The sequence below is a fragment of the Ptiloglossa arizonensis genome, chromosome 8, assembly GCF_051014685.1.
Source record: "Ptiloglossa arizonensis isolate GNS036 chromosome 8, iyPtiAriz1_principal, whole genome shotgun sequence".
Lineage (NCBI taxonomy): Eukaryota > Metazoa > Arthropoda > Insecta > Hymenoptera > Colletidae > Ptiloglossa > Ptiloglossa arizonensis.
Window position 1 is genome coordinate 23,563,987 of NC_135055.1, and position 24,497 is coordinate 23,588,483.

Here is a 24,497-nt window from a genome sequence, read left to right on the forward strand (position 1 = left end):
TTCGCAGATTTCGCAATTACTTGATGTTTATTTATCGTAATTATTAACAACCATCGTAGGACCATTGTTTAAGCAATTGTTAACAATGTCCTAGTATAAATAAAGGCTTAAAATATCATTTCGTTGAAGTATTCTTTGTCCACAATGGAAGTTTTCATTAAAGTCCAACCGACATTGTCAAGGCTACACGTATCGATTATCGACGCACAAGTGTTCATCACGATGATTATTCTATCTAGAAAATCGATTAATTGAATTTCGCCACTTTTAAGTAAAGAATACAACTTCTACGCGTATTGTGTAAATTATAAGAATTAAACAAATGTTAAATCGATGTACCGAATAGACAATTATAACTTTCCATGCTTTAGAACTTTACGAAACACCTTTTTACTTCGAATCTCGATCAAAATCAATTTCTATAAGTTAATTAATAATTTGTAATGCACAAATAAGATGCACATTGTTCGATTAATATTCGGAACGAGCGTAAATGTTAATAAAAATCGCGGAAATGAACAAACATTCACCGAAACCGTTCGCCTTCGCAGATTTCGCAATTATTATACTTGATGTTTATTTATCGTACTTATCAACAACAATCGTAGGACCATTGTTCAAACAGTTGTTAACAATGTCCTTGTATAAACGATGGCTTAAAAGCCATAAATTTGTAGAAATATTCGTTAGATCGAACAAAGACAATCGAAGTAACGATAAGTCACCTTGTGGTGGGTATATAGAGAGCCCGCCGATTTTCAAAAATTTCATTCCACGGGGAGCCTCCGAGCTGGACGGATGTCTTCGTTTTAGGTTCCTGGAAGGAGGGAGGGCCCTCTCTTGGTAACCGGTACTGACCGCCGATAGGCGGTGGTCAGTACTGGCGACCACTCTCTTAATCCTTTCGTTCTTCTTTAATTTTTTTTTGTTCAATTTATATTATTTGTTATACGATTTTACTTTGTACTTGTTCTTCATTAACCAACCATTAACCAACTTCATATGTATTTTCTATCACGCCTTGACTTTAGGTTTCTCTTAGATCGTCGCAACCACCGCGGGATTGTTAGCTCAGTTAGACTAAGTTAGCTTTAAGGCCACAGTGTACGAACATCTGTAATCTGCCAAGTAATTAACCAATGTTTAGCTTATTTTTGCTCGCTTCCTCGTTCCTCGGTCCGGTCACCACTGCTTGTTGCACAAGCGAGTGACCGGCCGTGTAGGTGGTCCGAACGGTCGATCACCGTCGCTTCCGGTGCGTCCGCTTCTAGAGTGAACATGCCGCGAACACAGGGGCAGGTATCCATGCCGGTCCCTGCGGAAGCCTCCAGGATAAGACCCTCTCTTTGTAATCCTCCGTGAGTCAGGTCCGCGCTTTGCGTGTGCTCCTGACTGCGGAGTTGGGAGAAATGGGGCATTCCTCCTCTAGAGGACTGGGGGCGTCGCGCGTGTCCTCCTGAAATCGGGCCCACCGAGGGGAAACGGGATCGACCCAGTAGGACCAACTGCACGGTTCGCGTCGCGTATTTCCCAATTTTGCCTAATTTTTCCATAATTTAATTGCTCGGCAGAACTATACCAGGAGATCGAAGGAACTTTGATTCCTTCCATCTTCCCGGTTTAGTAATTTCGTTTGTATCGCGCGTCGAGGGAGATCGATGGAACTTTGATTCCATCCATCTCCCTCCGGGTCTCCGCTCGCAGCAACCTCCGCGTGGTGAGACCTGGTAATCGGTATTACTCGCGGTGATCGATAATGTTTCGTCGCGGGTAGTACCGAGCTAATTGGCTGCGAATTTAGAATATAGTGTTACGATATCTAAAAGATTTTTAACGCGTAAGAATGTATAAAGCTTGTACGAAATAAATGAATTGCGAGTAATTCGAGTATCTTTCTTTCTTCACCTGGTTCGCTTTTATTCCTTTTGCGCGATCCTAAATTACACTGTCCGACAAATTGAAACTCGTTTCCTGGCTTCGAACACAGTGTCGTCCACGAAACGATCGTCCGCGTTCGGCTAATTACCGCGTTAAAGGAACGATCGGCGCGTATCGTCGGTGGCTTCTTCGTCGTTTGCCCATTTATCGAAGTCGTTGCCGTTGCCGCTGCACACGGAAGTCGTTGAACGTTAATCGGTCGTTGTTGGATGTAGGTTACGGTGTCTGTCACCGGCGATTCGAACGTACGGGCGAGGTTCGCGCGCGCGATGAAAGTGCGCGGATCTCGCTCGCCGCGAGAAGAGGAAAACACTTTCGCGTTTTCGTCGTTCGACGGTGCGCCCGATTCAGTCGGGACGTATCGAGCGCGTTTTCCTCTTTTTCGATCGAGATTCCGTAGCTTCGCGATTGCGGCTCGACGAGGGTTTTCCGCTCGAACGACGTTCGACCCGTTTTCGATTCGTCTCGATCGAAGCGCGAAAGAATACATTCGTCACGCGTTTACGCGTACTCGCGATCGTTCGCGCCGCGACGTTCACAGAAACGAAACGGTTCTCGAAGCTCGTGGAATCGGTCCGAGGTCGTTGTCCGTTTTAGTCCGAGGAGGCGCGTCGGTCGATCGAACCCGAAACGGAGATCGTCCGGGTTCTCGTCGACTCGAGAAACGGATCGAGCGCATCGAGGTCGAGCTCCGTTCTCGAGGCTCGCGGTGACGCAAATCGTCGCTCGTTGGAAAGATGCAAGAAGCGGTTCTTGCACGCCCGAAGGAACCGCGTATCCGTCCGTCTATCCGTTTGCCCGACTCTCGGACACGCTGTCGGTCACGTGCGTCCTACGGGTCACGTGGCAGTGGTCGCGGTTCGTGCGCAACTTCTTATCGACCGTGGTTCTCAGCGTTGGCGAGCGAGCGAGACGCGATCGCGAGCAGGTACGGCGAGAGCCTCGATACTCGCGCGTGGACACGGACGATCGGAGGAGACGGTGGTTCGAAAACGAACGGAATCGAGAAGAGTTTTCGAGAACGGGATCGAAGAGGAATCGAATCGCGAGGATCCTCCCCGTTTCGAACCGTCGAGTGTTCGCGGTTCGATCGTCGAACCGTCGAGGAATCGCGGAGCGTCGAGAGTTTTCCGCAACTGGTTTCGTCGAAATTGCGACAACGAAATTGCAACTACGTCGTCGAGGAGTCGCGGTCGGATCGAGAGACACTGTCGACGTCGTTAAGGTCGAAACGTGACGGCGAAACAGTCCAGGGTCGTTCTCCCCTCTAACCTCGCATCCGTTTCCAATCGATTCCAGCGACTTTCGGAATTATCGTACGAGCTCGACGTTGTTTAATTTTTCCCGGAACCGCTATGGAAATACCGCTCGAAAAATGAAAAGTTCGCATAAATATCGCGCTTCCCGATGAGTCACAGCGGCGAATGCTAATTACGCTAACGAAAAATGTCACGACGGGGCGCGCGTGGGTAGTCACGATCGACTACGACGGAAAATGAACGGAAACGAGAGCGCTCGAATCGGAACGGATATCGCGCGGTGCGCCGAACCGTCGAATTATTCCATCGATTTCCTTTCGATCCGGTGCTCGAGGAATCGAGGACCGTGCACGCGCGCTGCCGGATCCGCGATCGAGGAAAAATGTCGAGAAACCGTCGCCGTGTCGCAACTCGTTCGAAAAGAAACCGAACCGCGAAAAAGTACCGCGCCGAAACGCGCTCGAATCCTTTTTGCTCGGCGATCGAACGATCGCCCGGTCGAGTTTCGATTATCCGGAACCTTCGATTCGCGTCCACTCTCCGCGATAATTGCTCGAACGTATCGCGGCCGGTGTCCGGGCGGGAAAAAAGCCCGCGGAAAGAGAAGCAAAAGGCGATCGCGAATACGAGGACCGCTTTTAACGGTATCGACGAACTCGACGGGGATGGATCCTTGTTTCGACTCGCGCGACCGAGGCTACGGGGGATCGCGACGCAACGAGAGGGCGTCCCCTCGCGGAAAAAACGAGCAAAGTCCACGGAATCGAGATACTTTTGAAAGTTGGATTCGCGGTGGGATATTCGATCGCGGTGAAGCACGGTTCGGTAAAAGTTCGCCGCGTGGAGGGCCCCGTCGCCGCGAAAACCAGGGATTACGGCACGCTCGAGACGAACGTTGTCGCGCGTCGATAGCGCCGTTACCGGTTCCCACGATCGAACACTTTCTCCGTCTAAACCGCTCCGTTCCCCGGACGGACAAGATTTCGCGCTACCGGCGCGGCGCTAAATCTACGCGGACCGAGGTTCGGCGTACTCGCTTCCTAGGAACGATCGTTCGCCAATTTTCTTTCGATCGCGCGCGGCTCGAAAAGGTGCAACTTGCTCGGCGGGTCGACGTTCTCGAAAGGGTAGTTGAAAATCTCGTTTCGAAGCGTCCGCGTAAACGTTGCGTAAGAAATCCGGCCCGACCTTTTCCACGGCGTACGCCGAACGTCGAGCCTCGATTCGTTCGGCAACCCTTTCGCGACACGGTCGTTGTTAAATTTTTAAACGCGGCGCGGCTAAGAGTCGCGCTCGATCGAGCGCGCGAGACCGATCGCGATCGCGATCGATCGCACGCGCTCACGGTACGGTGGTTCGGAGACGCTTTACGCTCACCGGCGACCAGATGGTACCGGTCGAGAGAACCATTGCACAGGTGCTCGACTCGACGCCGATGCGTCGGAACGAGTCGATCTCCGAGTCGGCGAGCGCAAAGTCGTAAACGCGTCCCGATCTCCTTGTTTTTCCGTAATCGTTGGTCGCGGAACGAAGACGATTCGTCGTCGTACGAGCTACCAGCGTTTACGCGATTTCGTCGAACGAAACGGTACTCGGTCACGGGATCTCGCTCCGGCTCGGACGAGCCCGGAGGGCTCGAGGTCGCGCGCCAGTCGAGTCGACCCGAAAATATCAACGTACCGGTGTCGCACGAGTCGCGATGCTCGCCCGATAAAAACCGGACGCGGAACGTCGCAAGATCCAAAAACGATCCTCTCGGAACGGAAACAACTCCCGAAGCGGCAACGACCCCGCGCGATTCGCGTTCCGCCGAACGCGAACGTTCGATCTAGAAGTAACTCGCGTCGCGTCGCGTCGCGCCGCGCGTCCAGGGTCACCGACTACCGCCCACCGACGGAAAGTGAGATCTCGCGTTTTGCATCGGACGCCAACTGGGTTAACTCGGCGACGAGATCGTTGAAAATTGCGACACGTTTTTACCTCAGGGTCACCGTGTCGGCGACTTTGCGCGCGAAACGCTCATGCATCCCCGTATGCGCGGTCACGTTCGACGCTACCTGTCGGAGGAGCCGCTCCCCTCCACCCTAAACCCCTCTCCGTAGCTCGAGGTATTCGCGAGAACGTGGAATACGAGAACGGGCCGTGAAATCGGAGAATTCCGCGTACGCGGTAATTTCTCTTCGTCCCGAGGAGCTACCCGATTACACGGTGCTCTCGCCGCGTTATCGATTTTACGCAACGCGGAAGAAATATTCGCGCGTTCGTACGGAACGCGAGATTTCCGTTCGAGGGAACCGAAGCCGGTTAGGCGTAATTTCTTTCCCCGCGGAACGTTTATCGCTCCCGGTCGATCTCGAAGGAATCCGGTCCCGGGTACGCGGATCGTCGAGGAACCGCGCTCGGTCGCGCAAGACGGTCCGCGGGCTACCGATCGAGGAGCGGCCGTTGCGAAATCGCCGGAACGCCCGCGGGATTTCTCCTCTTGCGTTCTCGCTCCGAGTAAAAAGGAGCCCAAGGTAGCGGCTGGATCGCGGTAACCGCGTTGCTCGCTCGCGTACGCGGTGGCCGATCATCGGGCGTTCGAAGATCGCGTTTTCCGCGGTACCGGGCGAACTCTGTCGACGAGTCGGCGAAATCGCGGGAAAATTCCCGATCGTGCCGACCGCACGAGCGACGGTAAAACGGCACCGGCTGGCCTCGGGCCAGACGCTCCGAGAAAGAAGGCCGTCGCGAAGTCGACCAGCTGACCCAATGCACCTGGAACAGGATGACCTCGAACCGCGAGAGTACGTCGGTCTCGATCGCCGGGATACCGAGAAACGACCACCACCGTTCGAGAACCGGATATCGTCCGGTCCGGTTCCCGACGATTTTCGACACCGCTTCGAATCCAAACGTAAACGTACGCCCGTTCCTTCGAAAGAGGTTACGGACGGGTCTCTTCCGCGACGGACAATTCCTCCGAGGCTGCTCGCTCGCGTTTCGTAATTCTCCGCCGTAACGCCGAAAGATAGTTTACACGCTCTGTTTACGGCGTAACATCGTGGACATTGTTGCGTCGCAACGAAACGACTCGAGCGCAAACGCGAGACGCTCGACGCGCGACGCGTCCTCCTCGAAACGAAAACCAACCGCCCGCGTCGAAATCGATTCGACGGTATCGATCGCGGGGCTTCCGGTCGCGTTCGAGCCTGGAATCGTCTCTTCTATCGCGTTTACGCGGCGTCTCGATTCGCGCGCTCGCAAAATTCTTCCCGCGACGATCCGATCCCTTCGGGTGGTCCCGACTCGAGCGTAACGGGTCGCGACGACGGCCATTCGAGTCGAACGAAATTCCGGGAAACCGGTAGCCTCGACGAATCGAGCGCGACCGGCCGACGAAACGCTCCAAGAGTCCTCTCGAGCGACGGGATTCGGCGTACGCGCGAAAAAGAAGCAAAATCTCGCGAGACTTTTGCGCGACTCGTCCCGTGCCGAAAACATCGGATCGCTCGGCTGGAATTTCGATTCTCCGTGTTCGTTCCGACGAAAGGAATCGACGCTCGTCTCGTATCCGGTGTGTCTCGTTCCGAGCGGTGCGCGTAAACATCGTACGTGTGCACGTGCCGCGAGTCGACTCGCCGGGGGAAATATTCTCGCCGAGAGAAGAAAGGAGTCGGTCAGATAACTGTACGTCTCGGCCTCCGGACGACATCTTCGGCACCGTCGACACCCGGGACCCTCTTTCTTCTTCTCTTCTCCTCTTCTCCTCTTCTCCTCTCCTTTTCTCGTTTCTCGACGCATCGCGACGCCTCTCGTCTCCGTTCCGCTTCCTCCGGTCCGTGGAACTCGAGACTTCGCTCCGAACTCTACGGCGACGCTTCGACTTCGCTCCCGAATTCGTAGATCCCGAGACCGTCGCTCCCCAGCCTCCGTTCCTTCTCGATGTCGGACCAAATACGGCGACGAAGCGCGTAATTCCCATCGCCACCCACCGCTTCCTTCCACGGAGGTGTCGTTGCGAATCTTTCGCCGCGGTGGATAATATTTCGCGCGCAACGGATGCCGACGATCGTCCGCGATCGTTACGAAAGACTGCGACGTTGCTCGAAACCGTAACGGAAATTTTCTGCTTTCAGACGATGGATCGTCGACGGATGTTCGAGCAGCCAGGTTGGAGAGGGATCTGCAAGGTAAGTCTTTCGAGTTTTCCGAGCGCGCTTGTCTCGCACGTACTTGGGCTCGCGCGGTGGAGTCGCGCTCGTGACCGAATTTCTTCGATACGGTCGATAAAGTTCGTTCGAAGCGAAGCGAACCGATCGAGCGCGATTCCATCGGCGAGGAATCTCTCTCTTTCTCTCACTGTCTCTTTCTCTCACTGTCTCTTTCTCTCTCTCTCTCTCTCTCTCTCTCTCTCTCTCTCTCTCTCTCTCTCTCTCTCTCTATTTCTCTCTCTCGCTCTCTCAGTCTCTCTCTGGCTTTCTTCTCTCGTCTCCGCTGTCCGACCTGTCTCTTTCTCACGACAAGAAAACCGATCGGTCTCTGTCTCCAAAAGTCTTTGCTCGTGCGTGTTGACGCGAGGTGCGGCCGTCTGTGTACATACGAAAGTGTTCTCCGGGTAAACGTTTTTCTCTGTGTCTATTTTTGTCGTTGTTGTTTTCGTTCGTTCTTTCTTGTACGTTACACGTTGCGTTTACGTTTCCGTGGGTACATGGGCTAGAATCCTGACAAACCGTAGATCGCAGCCTCGAGGGACCCGACGATCGATCTCGCGGCGAGGAAAGAGGAAACGAATCGCGATTCGACTTTCGCTCGTCGAAACCGCGGAATTTGTAGCAGAGTCGGTTCGCGTCCGCGTCGAACGCTGGTGGACCGAGGCGGTCGAAGAAACGAGTTCTCGGGTCCCTCGAGTCGCACGCGCACGTATCTACACGCCTAACGCATGGTACCTTTTCGTTTTCGAGGATTATCTCGCGGTCGTGCGCGATCTCGGACGGATCCGGTCCGTTCGCGGGACGGAACGCGCGGTTCGGCCGAGAACGCGCGACGATCGTAAATCGATACTCGGGGCAGGGTAACGGGGACGAAGCCGGGCAGGTGCTCTAGGCTACGAACAAGAATGACTCGTCTACTAAGATCGTCTGTCTCTTTTTTTTCTGTTTCTGTTACTGCTCCCGCCTGCTCCTCGCCTTCAACTCTTCTCAACAACTGGATGCCGTCTGCCTCCAACGTCCGCCCGCCACTCCGTCTCTCCGACGACCTACATTATCTAACAACAAAATACAAAAAACACGTTCGATCGAACAAACCGAACGAAAAACAAAAAAAAATAACAACAACAATCGTAATAATGTTAACAATATTGATAATAATAATGATAACGACGACGACGATGGTAACGATAACGATGTGTTACGCAAACGACGCTCGCGAACCATCGACCATTGGCCGAAACTAATTGGCAACGCGCGTAAAACACGACTCGGACGCGTTTACCACGACTACGCTCGACTCCCGCGCGCGACGCTTCCGACGCTTCCGACGCTTCCGACGCTTCCGACGCTTCCGACGCTTTCGATGGTTCCGTTGCGTACTCCCCGCGCACGATCCCGAATGTCCCACGATCGGTTCCGTCGCGCTCCTCAGGGGTGACCACGGTCCTCTTGGTCCCGGCCCGACCCGGTAAATCCGTTCCCCCGGTCGGTCTGCTGACGAAAACCGCGCGAACGTTCGTGCAGGACGGTGCGAGCACCGAGTACGCGACCCAAGTCCTCGGCACCACTCTGGACAACGGGCGTCTATACGCCCGAATACTATCCACCTCGAGCAGGGTGTTCTACGAGAAGGAACCGAGCCCGGACACGACGAGCCCCTACGTGGTTTACCCGTCCCGGGCGCCGAGCGACGAATGGCAACTCGGAGTGGCTCTCGACAACGCGCCCATCGAGGCTCTCAAGGGCATAGAATCCCCGACGGGCGACGAATCCGGGAAGAGGTCCGACGATCGCGAGGACCGCGACGACGCCGAGAAGGCCTCGAGCAAACTGGACGAACTGTCCAGGGAGAACGACATATTCGGCAGGAGGGAGCTCGCCTTGGACGCGCAGAGATTCAAACCCGCCAAAGTCAGACCCGCCGATAACTTGCCGACGTTCACGGTGAAGCACGAGTACGTAGCCAGCAGCTTCGACAACATCGAGGACGAGCAACCGAAGAGCTTCAGGCCACGTTTGCCGAAGATCTTCAAACCTCCGTCGAAACTAGCCGCGCAGAAGAAGATCGACGCGAAACCGCTCTCCACGGTGACGTATCACGGTTTCGCCGACTTCACCACCACCGTCGGCGAAACCGTAATCGTTTTCTCCCCGAGCACGTCGCCCGCTCCGGCCGGTCGTCCCGCCACCACGATCAAGGGCGACGCGACTCTGAGACCCGACGACGGGATCGCCGTCGTCAAGATACGACCGACGAGCGTCGTCGTACCCGCTGCCGCTCGTGAGAAGACCAAGGAACGTCCCGAGCATCGCGATCCGGACACCGAATCGAACGATCCGCTCTTGGACGCCATCAATCGGGCCAATGTTCGCCCTAGCATCGTCGACGACTTCGAAACCGACGCATCCACCGTCTCCACGGAGCCGTTGCTTCTGGTACCGGACGCGGACGCGGACACGGGATCCCTCGAGCCCACGGGACTCCTCAAGGTCCTCGACTCGACCACCGCCCTCGACGGCACCACCACCCACTACAAGAGCTCCATCTACGGCACCTACATCGGCACCAATTACGCTCAAATCATACACACCTCCTCGAACGTTTACTTCTTCCCCGACGAAGCGACGAGGACCTACGATCCCGAGGACACCACCGTGGATTACGGAACCACCGTCGCGGAGGAGGCCGAGGACGACGAACCCGAACGGGACACAACCGTCGAAACGACCACCGGTACCGTACCGAGAACCTTCCCCGCCGGCGAGGAAACTCCTCCGGGGACCAACGAACCCACCGCTCCGTTCAGGGACACCACCGACAGCGTGCTGACCACGCTCAAGGACATCTTGGAGAGCGCCAGAAGGGTCCTTGGAACCACCGAGTCGGTCGTACCGACTTTCGACGACGAGATACCCAACGACATCGCACCGGGGGATCCTCGGGGACGCAGCGTCAAAGGCGGTAGCCCGAGGAACGACCTCGGGCACAAGAATCGCAAGGAGCACGAGTTCGACGACCGAGAGGAGAAGATCACCCTGGCCACCAGACTCCTACCGTCCACGGTCTACAAGACTTTCACGTACTTTACCACCTTCTTCGTTCCCGATGGCACGGATCGAACCACCACCTCCGTACGCTCCAGGGAGGTGGTCTCGTCGGAGGTCACTCACCTGACCGAGCTGATTCTGCCCACCGCGACGACCCAGGCGCCCGTTTTTCCCACGGCCCGGGTCGAACCGACGACCGCTCGCTCCGTTTCGAGCTCGAGCGCGCCGATCGAGGAGGAGCAGACCACCAAGCAGGACGAGGAGATCGAGCTGATCTTCAAGACCCTCTACACCACGTACACCTACTTGACGACCTTCTTCCAGGAGAACACCTCCAGCGTCTCGAGTCGAGAGGTCGTCGAGACGAACGTCGTGACGCAGACCGTCGGCCCGAACGGCGTCTCCGCCGTGGTCGCGGGACTCTTCGAGAAGGAGGAATCCACCGTCGCGATAGCTCCGACGAAAACTTTACCGCTGGAAGGTACTTGGTCCACGGTCGTTCCTCGACCCGAGGAGGACACGGAAAAGTATCCCACGACCTTGGAGGAAACGACCGAGGACGATCTCGCCACGTTGCAAGAACAGGACACAACCACCGATCGGAGCGCCCCAACGGAGTCGGGGATAATCACCGTCGACGACCTCGAGGACATCGAACGATCGACTCCCGAGATCGAGCCGAGTCCGACCCCGGCCCTGCCGACCGACCCGCCGAGGGAACAGGTCAAGACCTACTACACGACCTACACCTACTTCACCACCATCTTCGTCGACGACGAGACCGAGATCGAGACCAGAACCGAGGTCTTCACCAACATCGTCACCGAGACCGTTCAACCGACTCCCGTCGCCTCCGTGGCCTCCCTCGACCAGGAGACTCTCGAGCCGACCACGCAGAACGCGGAACCGGCCGATCGACCACCCGCCGTCCCTCCGGAGATCTTGGCCTATCTCGAAGCCCTTCAGAGACAAAAGTCCCAAGAGGAGGCGCTTCTCTTGGCGAAGAAGGTGCAGCAACAGTCCGCCACCGCGGAGGAGACCGCGACCGTCCCCGATCCCGGCTCCGAGCCAACGGAACCTATCGCGACCACCGACAATTTGTTCCGCGGTTTCGAAGCGAACGCCCAGGTAACGCCCAATCCTCCCGTGGAAGGGGAGGTGCTGGGATCCATGATCACGGACGTGGTGTCCTCCTCCAGTTCCGGCGGTGGCACCGTCCTCGACGCGATGGACAAGAGGAACGCCGTTCCCGAGGATCAGGAGCTCTCCGAGTCGAATCACCACGACGTGGAGCCGGCGCCCACTCTTCTCCTCCAGACGAGCTACACGACCTTCACGTACTTTACCACCATGTACAAGGGCGACGAGACGAACGTGGTCAGCCGCCTCGAGACCGTCACCAACGTCGCCACCGAAACCATCAGACCGACGGCCGTCGAGACGAGCACCCTCCCGGTTACCTACTTCACCACCTTTACCTATTGGACGACCTTCTACAAAGCCGGCGACACCGTCACCACGAGCCGCGAGGAGACCGTCAGCAACGTCGTCACACCGGGAGCTTCGTCCACGTCCGCGTCCGCGTCCCTGGCCACGGCCACGGCCACGCCCACGCCGACGCCCACCGTCGAGCTCGGCGTCGTCGCGACCTACAGGCCGAGCTCCTCGATCGTCGAGGACCCTCTTCCCGACGCCGACAAAGAATCCAAGATCACCGCGGACAACGAGGTGACTCCCTCGGATCTCGTCCCGGTCGAGAGTTCCACCACGGAGGAGGTCGAAACCACCGGTTCCAGGGACGTCGCGACGCTCCCCGTCGATTCGAGCGTCCCGGAGTCTTCCACCGTCTCGCCCGAACCTACCACCTACTACACCACGTACACGTACTTCACGACCTCGTACATCGGCAACGAGACGATATTGAACAGCCGACTGGAAACCGTCACCAGCGTTTCCGTTCCGGAAGTGGTCGCGACCCGGCAATTGGCCACCGGTAGAGCGATCGACGGTCCGGTGTACCAGCAGAGCCTGGCCACCGAGGAGAAGCCGCTCCCGGCGTCCAAACTCCACACCGAACCGCCCAAGCTGGGACTGATATCGACCGTTCGATCGAGCCAGGTTCGCGACGGAACCACCACGCATTACGCGACCGACGTCCACGGCACCTACATAGACGGACTCTACGCCCAAGTGGTGGAAAGTTCGACGAGGATCGAGACACCGCCGTTGCCGAGCTCCTCGATACCCACCCCGGTTCTTCCGACCGGTGTCCTGTCCTTGAACAAGGGCAGCGTGGTGGACGCCGACAACGTGACCACCGTTTACTTCGCCACGAAACAGATCGGCACGCTCTTCGACGGATTGTACGCAAAGGTGATCGAGAGCACTTCGAGCACAAAGATCGACGACGAGCGGAAAGCGACCGTTTCGAGCACTCCGGGCCACCGGACCGGTCTGGTCAGGTTGATCCAGGGTCAAATCGAGAACAACGGAACCACCACCTTCTACCAATCGAAGGTAATCGGTACCAGCATCGAGGGCAGATACGCCCAGATCATCGAGAGCACCTCGAGTTTCCTCTCGGCGAGCCCGACTATCAACCTGGCGCCCACCTCGACCTTGCCGCCCGCCGAAGCGACCGAGATACCGGAGATCTCTCCCTCCCCCTCGCCCTCGCCCGCCGCGATCCAATCTTCCCTAGCGGAAGACCCGACCACCGAGTCGCCCGATCAGGACGAGGACACCGAAGAGAACGAGGAGGAGGAGGAGGACGACGAGGACGGCAAGGACGGGCAGAGCTCCAAGAAGAAGTCCAGATTGACCTTCTCGACGAGGAAGAGGTCGTTCACTCCGGCCATCAGACCGTTCGCCTCCAGAAACAGACCGACCTTCAATCCGAAACGCAAGGGAGCGCAAGGCGCGACGACCATCACCAGAACGGACATCACGCCCACGATAACGGCTACATTGGCCGGCAAGGGGAACAGGTTCGCCTCGTCCAGGGGTCGAGTCAGCTCGCCCATCGGCCCGTACTCCTCGACCCTCTCTCCGTCCGGTTCCAGGAGGTTCGCCGGAAGGAGGGGCTCTCCGAGCACCGCGAGCTCCTACGCCTCGACCGTGGCCGGAAGCTCCAGGGGCAGAGCCCAGTCCAGGATATCCCCGTCCTCGGTGTTCCAAGGGAACAGGCGAGGCCCGACCTCGATCAGGGGCTCCTCGGCGAGAGCCGCGACTCGCGGTTCGAGTTCAGCGTTCCCGGGGGCCTCCACCAGGTACAGACCGCCCGTTCGATCCTCGTCGACTCTGCAGCGAGGGCAGGCTACGATCAGACACGAGGACCAAGAGAACGACGCCAACGAGTACACCACCACTACCCTCTTGACCGACGAGACCGCCTACACCGAGGACATCGACGCCGGTGAGACCGTCACGGCGCCTCTGCAGACGACCACGGAGTCCTCGAGACGTTCGACCAATCCACTGCTGAGATTCCGCAGACCGATCGGTTTGAACGGGTCCGGGAGGACCGCCGCCACGACACCCAAATCGACCGCGACCACCGCCCGGAAAAACGGCAACGGCAGTTCGAACAAGGTCGGTTCCTCGAGCGCCAACAGAGTCGCCGGCACTCGTACCAACGGAAGAACGACCGTTCCGATAGCGAGCAGACCGCGGCAGACCGGCACAGGCCTCTTCCCGCCTCGAGGTTTGTTCGGAAAGAAGCAAGAGTCCCTGCCAAACGAAGACCGAGCGGACCCGAACGACGACGCGGAGAACGACGGCGAAGAGACCTTCGACGACGATCCCGTCGAGGAAATCACCGACAACGATTACGAGGGCTCGGAGCACGAGGACAGGACCGCGAACGTCAATCGTCGTTCCGGCAAGTCGATCGGGCCGACGGTCCAAGTCAGACCGTTCCCCGCGAGGGGAAGGAGACTTCGTCGACAGGCCAGTCAGCTCAGATCGTACTCGAGCCGGTTCCGTCGACCCAGTCAATCGGCCGCCCAGAAACCCGAGGACAAGCCCGACGCGAACGAGAACACCCCTGGCAAGGAAGAGAACCCAAAGTCCGTCGCGAAGCCGATCGCGCGGTACAACAATCGCGGAAGATCGCCGCCGACCTCTCGATCGACGTCCAAGACGGCGAACAGTCAGGAAAAGGCCTCGGCCGAGTCCACCGAGTCGAGTCCGAGCAAGACCAGGCCGAGGACCAAGCAGTCCAACGGCGACAGAACCGCTTCCTCGAGAATAAAACCGTCACCCGCCTCCGGCAACGGAAGACAGTTCACACTCCGAGAGAAGGACGGAACCTCGGCGAGCAGATCGAGCTACAAGAGACCCGGCGCTTCGAACGCCAGGAGCAACAACGGAAGAACACCGACCACCTCCGAGAGAGTGAGACCACCGAGGTTGAAAAACGTTTCGAACAAGTCCTCCGAATCATCGAGTTCCAACTCGAGGCGAGTACCCCCCTCTCGCGCACCCTCCAGACCGACCGGTAGAAACGGTCCCAGGAGGGGATCCTCCTCCTCGTCGTCCTCCTCGTCCTCGCCGTCCTCCTCGTCGTCCTCCCGTTCGAAGGGATCCCACGAGGATATCAGGGAGTCGCCCACCGTGTATCCGGAGTTCGACGGAACGATCACGGTTACCCACTACGTCCCGACCGAGGTTACCATCCCCGTTGTCAACAACGGAGTCACCGAGCATCGTAACATCGTTACCGCTCATCCCAGTACCGAGGTATTGGCCCCCTCCCAGTACAGCACCGTGACGGGTGGGGACGGGAGACCGCTGGTCGTGATCGTTAGCGAAGTGACCGGTACCAACTTGCAAGGTCAGGCCGAGGTCACTCGATTTCTGCTCCACGAGACACCCACCACTCGAGTCTCCCACACGCTGACCACCCTCGGTGGTCGGCGAGCCTCGCAATCGGTGATCGTACCCACCACCGTCTATTCGGTGGAGAACGTGGTCTCGACGATCCAGCCGTCCATATCCGGGAACGCTCCCCTCGCGAACATCCTGCTGTCGCAGCTGCTTCTCGGTCAGTTAGGTCAAGCGAACCCGTTGCTGCAAACCCAGGGCACGCCCTCCACGCGGTACAACACGCGCACCACCTCCTACGTGACAACGATCACGAAACAACAGAGCACCGTGATACCCCTTACCTTCCGGGGTAAGGAGATCCTCACCACTTTGGTGGACACTTCGACCGACGTGGTCACCGCGACGGAGTTCGTCACCGACACGGTCGTCGTGACGCCGACCGCCGCTCTGCCCGCGGCCAACCTCAACTCCCTGCTGCTGCTGCTTCAGCAACCCCAGCAACCCTCCAAGAACCCCAATCCCCTGCTGGACCCCCTGTTCGCCGCGGCCCCGTTCACCCAGAGCAACACGCTGCCCGGCGAGGTAGAGAGGAGGCACCAACCGGCCGACTCGGACTACAAGCAGGACAGCTACGAGTACTCGGACGACGAGGAGGAAGACGCTCGCGACTACAAGTCCTCGTCGAGATCTTCGCGCAACGGTCGGGGCAAGTCCAGCGAGAAAAAGAACGAGCACACCTCGCCGAAAGAGGAGTCCAGCGTGGTGACGCTCTACGTGTCCGGTCGGAGGCCAGGGGAGTTTAGCACCGTTCTGACCACCGTGAAAGTCGGCGAGGCGATCACCTCGACCAGGAGACGAAGGGACACCGCAGAGGACGATCTCGTCGAGGTACGCGCCTCCGTTCCACCGTCGCTGCACGCCGGACCCGAAGAGATCGCGATCCTGGCAGGGAGCGAGGACACGATGGACGCGCACGCGCCGACTCAGAGTCTCGAGAGCGTAGTGGGTGACGTCGGACGGCACATTTCCACGACCATCCGCACCTAACCCTCGATCAGCGAACCCTCTTTCCGATCGTGCTCCTCCTTATCCCCTAACCGTCCACTCGCTCTTAATTAAGTTCATCTCGACTCGTAAAAACCCACCTAGACCGAAGCTGACGACCTTTCCGTAGTTTCGTTCCGTTGGTCGGTCGGACTGTTCGTTCTCGCGTTCACGCGGGGGGTGGTCGGCGATCGAGGATCGCCGGCCTTGTAATATAGCTGAGTCCCCCAAGGATCGCTCTCGACGAAGGTGACACTCTCTCTTTCTCTCGTTCTCTATCCCCCTACCCGTCCCTCTCTCTCTATATTTTTCTCTCTCTGTCTGTCTATCTCTCTCTCTCTCTCTCTCTCTCTCTCTCTCTCTCTCTCTGTCTGCCTCTCTGTCTCTCTGTCTCTGAATCTCGCTCTCGATCTTCGTGGAAAAAGAACCGTGGAAAGCTCGCAGCTTCGGTTGGCCGAGAACCACGCGCTGGCTGAATTCTCGGCGTTCATTCTTCGTCCCGTTCGCTCTCCCAGCCTTTCTTCTATTTCCCTCCGAATCTCCCCCTTCGAGCGTCGTCCTGTACTTCCACCTACTAACACACCCTCGAATCCGCCGCCGCACGCGCGCCCACACGACCAACAAATCCAACGCATGGTACTCCCTGTTTGTCGGACAACATCGCAGTAAACACACCGCGCGATGGGGATAACCGCTACTATCTGCACGAGAAAACAATGTACGATCGAATGTCGGATGGTCGTTTAACCCACCGGACGCTTAACACCCGACGAGAATCCCCTTCTACTTGGTTCCTCGGTCGCGTAGTTGTAACACGGAAGCAAGGAGGATGAGTGCGTCCACAGAAACAAGCCAGACCGTCGACTTTTCAGATGATAACGCCGACGACTACCGACGAATCGACGTCGATAGCAAACGCGAGAGAGATAGTTGGTCGCCCGACCAGGGCGACGGGATCGCCGCAAGTCCGAACGGAAACGACAACGACGAAGACGAAGCCGACGGCGACGGCGACGACTACCTCGAGGAAACGCCGAAGAAACGAGTCAGAATTCGCGTTCCTGTCGTCAGAAAGAACGGCAGGCAGCACAAGCTGACCGTGGTCAGACGCAGGCCCGTGGCCTCTCGGACCGAGGATCCCCCGGCGATCGTCGCGACTCACGCGCCGAGAAGAATCGTCGTGACTCGAGTCAGGACTCTGGGTCTGGCCAACTCGTTGCGCACCGACGAACTCGAGAGCTTCCGACGCGAGACCGGACGCCACAAGGTGACCATCACCAGGCGTCGCAAGATCGAATCGACGCCCGTTACGTCCACGACCAACGAGAAGAGAGCCAGAATCACCAAGAAGAAGCTGATCGCCGTCAGACCGGTGCAACCGACCCCGAGCTTCGCCATCATCACGACCGGTTTCTTCACCGCTCCGTCCGCCGAGTACGAGGAGGATTACTCGGTGGAGGAGGAAGAGGACGACGACGACGACGACGACGACGACGACGACGACGACGACAACGTGGAAGAGAACGACAAACAGCGAGTCGCTACCACGACGTCCACGCCCGAATTGGAGGACACACCCAACGTTATCGACAGCAAGCCCGACGAGGCGGAAATCACCACCAAAGCGGAGGAGACCGACGCGAGACCGTTAGAGGAAACCCCCGATCCTGCGTCGGAGACTCCGATCATAATCACCGACAACTTCTTCTATCCGCCCTCCGAGGACGAATACGAGGAATACGAGGAGGAGTACGCCGACCCGACGACGCCCGAGAGCGTCGAGGAGGACGTCTCGACGACCACCGAGCCTCCAAAGCTCGAAGAGAACGACCTCGCGGCGACCGAAGCGTCCGAGAAGGAGGAACCGACGACGGAAGAACCAGCGGGCCCCTCGAACGCAACGACCATCGAAACCGTTTCGAAAGAGGACCTCGAGTCCGACGAACCGTCCACCACCGCGAAACTCGACGAAGAATCGACCACCTCGAGCTACGAACAAGAACCGATCGATACCACCTTGCCGGAAGACGGCTCCTCCGTTACCGTTCCATCCGACCTCGAGCAAGCGGTCGAACCGGAAGAACCCCCGACGACCCTCCAATCGGTGGAAACGACCACCGTACCCACCGTGGACGAAACGACCCCCGCGAATCTCCCTGAAGAGCAACCCGAGAGAACCGCGAGCGCGACCACCGAATCGATCGAGTCGCGAACCGAGTTCGAGAACCTTTCGTCGGACGATGCGGAGGAGTCGGTCGAAGCGGCGATCGAACCCCCCGTTACGTCGACGCCGAACGACGCCGAGTCCCGCGCGACCACACCCCCGGCGGACTCGATGGACGACCGGAATATCGTTCCCGAAGTCACGCCGATAGACGAGGAGGAGGAAGTCCTCACGGTGGAACCGATAGGATCCGTGGTCGAAAGCTCGTTGGAAACTTCGTTCGACGATTCGTCGTCGACGGACGTCGCTCACGATTTCACGGGCGTGCTGCCTCTAGAGACCTCCCGATCGACGTCGCGCGACTCCTTCGTCCCAAACTACTTCGACGATTCCGATATACCGAGCGTGATACCCTTGGGAGTCGAGTACCCACCCTCGTCGGACGCGACGCTCCTCGACGCCACCCCGAGCCTCGAAACGGCGAAAGCGACGAGCTCCATCGCGTCGCCGACTCCCGAGGACATCGAGGCGGGACTGGCCGACGACCTTTACCTGTCCCTATCGAGGCCAGACATCCCCGAGATCTTACCCACCAGACCGACCACTGTCGACCACAGGACCAAGCCCACGCCCGACTTAGAACCGACCACGAGCGTGTACTATACGGAGACTGTAGTGACCTCGACGAGATTGCGAACGTACACGTACGTCGTGACGCAACTGAACGGACAGGAGACGAAAGTGACCTCCTCGACGACCGTCAGACCGAGAGTGACGACGCTTACGTTGACGGTGCCCGTGACGGTGACCGTCGCTCCTACCGTGGAGCCGTCAACGAACCACGTCGTATCGTCTCTGTATAATCCAGTACCTGTTGCCGGTGAGTAGCTTTACGGCCGTCTGAGTCTTTTCTACCCGCGATCGTCGCGCGACCCGAACCGTGCTCGATTCCAAGCACCACGATGAGCGCAAATTACAAACGGTCGAACGACATCACCGTTCCGGCCACGCGACGATCGATGTAAAAAGTAATCTTTAGACTAATACTCGTATACTATACAACTTCTGCTCGCGCGATATTGTACAAACGCTCCTCCAAGTTTCACTTCGATCGGCTTATGGCATTCTAAATTTTCACCCCTGTACAGAATAGAAATCCCGAATACGTGTACATACTGTAAATGAAGACGCGAGTCTTGTACATACCGATTTCTCGTTCGTTACGTTCGCTGTGTACATTTTGTTTCTCTCTCTCTGTCGCTCTCTCTGCTATGACCGGTGCCGGGCGCCCGAACGACCGCACCGATCGTGCACGATTGCACCGCGCGCGAGTCTTTCGGGCGCGTCGATACCCGGCCCGCGAAACCTTCGAAATTGTCCGCGCGCGTACAACGTTTCCCGTTCGGCTCGGGTGAATTTTTCTCACCGACCGTGTACAGGGTGCCCTCGCGAACGAGGCAAACTTTCGAAGCGCGGTTCACTGGTCGCGGTGGTAAGAACGATGCGAGAGAGCCGCGGAAACCCGCTTCCAGAGTGTGCCTCGTTACGGCGAATACATCGTCCATCTGTATTTATCGCGTAACGTAGAAATATTTACGTTGGCGGTTACTAATACTGCGGTGTGCTCGAACCGGATGCCGCGTTCACGGTGTAATCGCTCCAATTGCAATGACAGGAGAACACGAAGCGAAAGACGAAGAAGGTCGAAGGTTCAACCTGGCCACTCGCGTAATGTCGAACGGAGTCGAGGTGATCGTGGCGGGCCCGACACCGGCGTTGCGATGGGAGAATTCTATGCCTCAGCCCACGCTAACATTGTCCGACGCGGTAGTCATGATGCTTCCTCAAGATAAGCCGAATGAGTTTGTCACAAAGACTTGTACCACCACCTTCACCTATCTCGCTACGATTACCAAGGACGGCACGACTACTGTTTCGACGGAACAACAGGTAAAGAGTTAGCGCGTAAGTCGTCGGCAACGGTAAAACCAAACGATCGCCCACGGTCCCTGGGAACGAGGCGAGTTCCTCGTTCGATGAAACATTTTCCACGAGATTCGCGAGGAACATTTTCACCGATCCGATCTCTCGATTATCTTCGATCCCGCGTACCCGTAAAAGATCCACCGGCCCGAGCCGGGTCCTTCGATCGACAACGATCGAGGTCGTCGACTCCGGTGCGATCATCGACGAAACGTTGCATGTCCAAGGTCGTCGCGAACACGGCAACCGAGGAACGTCACAGGAAACCGGGCTCGGAAACCGCCGCGGTTACGCTGGAGGCCTCGCCCACGCTGCGCACGGAAGTCTTCAAGACGACCTACACCTACTTGACCTTGAACACCGATCGTCCGAACGCGAACGACGCCTTCGAGAGCAGCACCAAGGTGATCGCGAACACGGTCACCGCACCCCAGCATTATCTCGACACGATCCTCGAACCGTCCGAGCCACCGCGACCGGAAACCAACACCTACCTCAGCACCAGAATATTGGAGAGGACCTTCACCGAGGACGGACGAACCAGAGTCGAGACCACGAGCAACACCGTCACTCAGGTTGACATTTCGGATCCACGCGATTTCTACTCTCCAAGGAATTCTCTCGCCGAGCTTCGAACAAATCGTTTCCTTTCCTCTTCAGCTCATAGTCACGGAATCCGCGCCACCGCCTCGTCCGACCAGCGTCGCCACCACTCTAACGGCCCTGGATGGCACCGAGGAGACCACCACCGACCTAACCAACACTTACTACATCACCTACACGTATTACAATACCTTCCTGGAGAAAGGGAACACGGTGGTTCGAACGAACGTCGCGACGTCGACCGACGTCGTCCTGGAGAAAGTCCCCGTGAAGAAAACCACGACCAAGACCGCGCTGATCAACTCGACCCCGGAACCCATTCAAATTTTCGCCACGAAAACCTACCTCACGACCTTCACGTACTTCACGACGCTGCTTCAGGTACATTGTCGTTGTTACCGGGAACCGTTCAACTCGCGATCACTGGTCCCGCGCACAACGTACCGTCGTTTCCTCTTCCCGCGCGTAAATTTGAATTCGTGTACAGGCCGGAGCGGACGGAGAAACCTCCACCACGGTTTCTTCGCGGTCTCACATCGTGGAGAACGTCGTGACGGAATCGATAGCTCCCAGCTTGCTCGACGCCGGCTACATGAACGCTCTCCTGACCACCGCCCATCACTCCGATCCGGTGAAGAACGTCGTCACCGGATCGACCATCATCTTCTTCGACGAGGAGGACCAGATCGATCCCACCACCACCGCCGCCACAGCGACCGCTACCGCCACCGCCACCGCCACCGCCACCGCCACCGCCGTCGCCTCCGCCACCGTCACCGCCACCGTCTCCGCCTCCGGTTTCCCGGAACCGACGTCCACGATTGAGAACCAAAAGGACGAAGCGATTTCCGCGAGTCTGGTAGCAACCGTGACCACTCCCGTGGTCAACGAGTCCAATCTGAAGCCGGTCGGGCAAATCGGTCAAGTGAGCGACCACCTTTTCCATCCAATTGAACGCGACGAATCCTTCGGGAGGTTGCTAATTTCGCGATACGTCGAAACCAATTGCAGGAGAACAACGCGACCCTCTCCGCTTCGGGAGAAACCGGCCCGGACAAACGTCCTCCGAATCAGAACGCGGGCGATCTTCAAGTGAACAACCTTCTGAGCCTGGGATCCTTGGGGATCAATAGTTTGTCGGCGTTGGGCCCGGTAATCACGGCAATGGCGGGCCTTTTGCAAGGAAAGACGACGATATCGCGTAGAAACGACACGGTCCCGCAAGCGGAGGCTCAAGACGTCACCACCCAGAGGTCGCCGATCTACATACCCGTGGCGGAGTTCGCCGACGAGGACATAGAGACCGCCGAGAGCCAAAACATAGGTAACGATCGAGACTCGCGTCGATGTTCTTTCAGGTAGTTGCACGCTCCCATTGTTCGGGTATTCTTCCTTCAAGGTGCCCATCTCGCCAACCTGAATCACAACTACATCGCGGAAACGCGGCACAAAGTGGCGTCCAGCCTGGTCGACGGTATCCCCATCTCGCCGGGCGAAGTGATCACCGCGAACAGCGACGTGATTATCGGGAAACCGGGGAAAATGGCGCCCAGGCCGCCCCAAACCTTCCTGGAAGACGAAGAGCACATCGGGATGAAACCGCCACCGTTGCCCATTCCCAACATACCGGTTCATCCGGTTCTCGAAGTTTTGGGAAACGATCGAGAGGACTCCCAGCCGCAACAAACGCTCCAGAGCCACAATACTCCTCAGATACAGATATATCCAGCCCACCAGGTATACGAGGAGCATCCGAAGATCCCGGTTTCGATGCCCGTAGACGCCAATCCACCCCACTTGCATCCCAAGCAACCTCAAAAGTTGCATCCCGTTCAGTCGTCTCCGCCGAAGAGGATCGGATCGAAGCAGGACGTGTTGGAGAACGATCCACTGTTGAAACCACCGGACAGGCCGAACGTGGAACAGTACGCGAACCCGAATTCGAACCCGAAGGAACCGGAATGGAGCCCCGACAAGCCTAGGAGGCCCTGGAGCGCCAAGGATCCTCTCAGATTTTCTCCGCCCCGTCCGCAGTTCGATCAAGTACGTTCTCTTTCTCTTCCCCTTCGAGTAGCGAAGAAACGCGCGTTCTGCGCTCTCGATTTTTAACCCCAAAGATCGTAGAACGCGATCGTCCAAGTATCTTACGACCGACGTTGCGTTGCAGAAAATTGACTCGGGAAAGCCACCGACGGAGAAGAAGCCCTGGCCCGTAATCCCATCCGACGAGAAGAAACGACCACCGTGGGCCCAGAGGGATCCTTTGCTCCCCGACTCTGCGATCGTGGTTCAAGGCTCGGAAGCGAAACCCACGCCCTCCGAGCCTATAGTGCATCAGGTGCCGCACGTCATCGATAGATCGACGGGTCAACCGTTGTTGGTCAACATTCAACCCAGTCAGGTGGCCAATGTCGTGATTCCTCAAGGCGGGACCCAAGCACTGATATTCGGCGATACCAGCGAACCTCACATAAGCGGCCAGTACTTCGACGACCCCTCCCCCTATCCCGAATCGGAAGTCGGTTTAGGATTCATCGGGATCCAAAGGGTACGGTGCACGTTCCTTTTACAATCGGGTAACCTTCCAACTGGGAAACGCTCACCTCGTTTACCTTTAGGTGGAAGACTTGCCGCAGTACTCCGGCGGGAAGGATCCAGCGGACTACATGGTGCCCCCGTCGCCGCCCATCAACTTCAAAACTATGCCCGAGAAATCTGGTCCCTCGAATCGACCAGCCACCATCCCTCTGTCGCCGATTCGTTTCGATTACGAAAGACCGCAGGACAAGTTGGAAGCACCGTTGGCGAGACCCGAGAAGAAACCGTCCGACGTTTCCGGTGCTCTGGGTGGTCAAGGTCACGTGCACACCGAAATTCTGGTTCACCACAGACCGGAGACGGTGAACGTTCGTCCCCAGAACCCACCTCATCCGCACGTTCACCCTCACGGACACCCCGGTAATCATCCACCGTCCCGTGGCCAGTTTCCGAAGATCCCAAAGCCCGGAGAGTCGGCCACTCCGCCCAGACGAATCGAGGTATCCAATCCGTCCGTGCCCGAGAATTCCCATCGATACATCTTCCTGGCCAAACCCGACTCTGGCAACGAGATCGTTTTGAACTCCAATTGGAAGACCGAGAAGAAACCGGCGCGCGGTCCGCCGAGCAACAGGCCGAGACCGAGACCGCCCCTCTGGTCGACCACCGGTCGTCCTCTCGAGAGACCGATCTACGTCGAAAGACCGAACATCAGGAAGCCCGTACACTCTGGAGTCCAGAGGCCACCGCCGAACCCGCAGAACCACAACGCGTTCGTGCTTTCCCAACGTCCCAACGTTCATCGCGAAGCTCAACACGAGCCTCCGAGGACCTCCACTCCGATGCCGGAAACGACCACCGAGAGGCATCGTCCTCAGGTAAGTGGAAACCTCGTTACGT

General features: G+C 57.6%; 2 protein-coding genes across 2 annotated transcripts in view; both read left to right on the top strand.

Annotated features, from left to right (window-relative positions):
* LOC143150157 (uncharacterized) overlaps positions 1 to 24,497 on the top strand; it is a 60,303-nt gene that overhangs the window by 29,789 nt on the left and 6,017 nt on the right. Inside the window, exons 2-13 of the mRNA XM_076318217.1 lie at positions 7,316 to 7,369; positions 17,182 to 17,213; positions 17,256 to 18,563; positions 18,615 to 19,353; positions 20,149 to 20,423; positions 20,684 to 21,031; positions 21,117 to 21,440; positions 21,547 to 21,843; positions 22,035 to 22,383; positions 22,459 to 23,129; positions 23,260 to 23,607; positions 23,678 to 24,490. Coding sequence (XP_076174332.1) covers positions 7,316 to 7,369; positions 17,182 to 17,213; positions 17,256 to 18,563; positions 18,615 to 19,353; positions 20,149 to 20,423; positions 20,684 to 21,031; positions 21,117 to 21,440; positions 21,547 to 21,843; positions 22,035 to 22,383; positions 22,459 to 23,129; positions 23,260 to 23,607; positions 23,678 to 24,490 — 5,558 coding nt within the window. The remainder of the gene's footprint in view (positions 1 to 7,315; positions 7,370 to 17,181; positions 17,214 to 17,255; positions 18,564 to 18,614; positions 19,354 to 20,148; positions 20,424 to 20,683; positions 21,032 to 21,116; positions 21,441 to 21,546; positions 21,844 to 22,034; positions 22,384 to 22,458; positions 23,130 to 23,259; positions 23,608 to 23,677; positions 24,491 to 24,497) is intronic.
* Positions 8,754 to 16,312, top strand: LOC143150334 (uncharacterized). The gene is made up of 3 exons (XM_076318515.1): positions 8,754 to 8,766; positions 8,823 to 14,902; positions 15,020 to 16,312. Exons 1-3 carry the CDS (start codon positions 8,754 to 8,756, stop codon positions 16,310 to 16,312), a joined length of 7,386 nt encoding a protein of 2,461 aa, XP_076174630.1.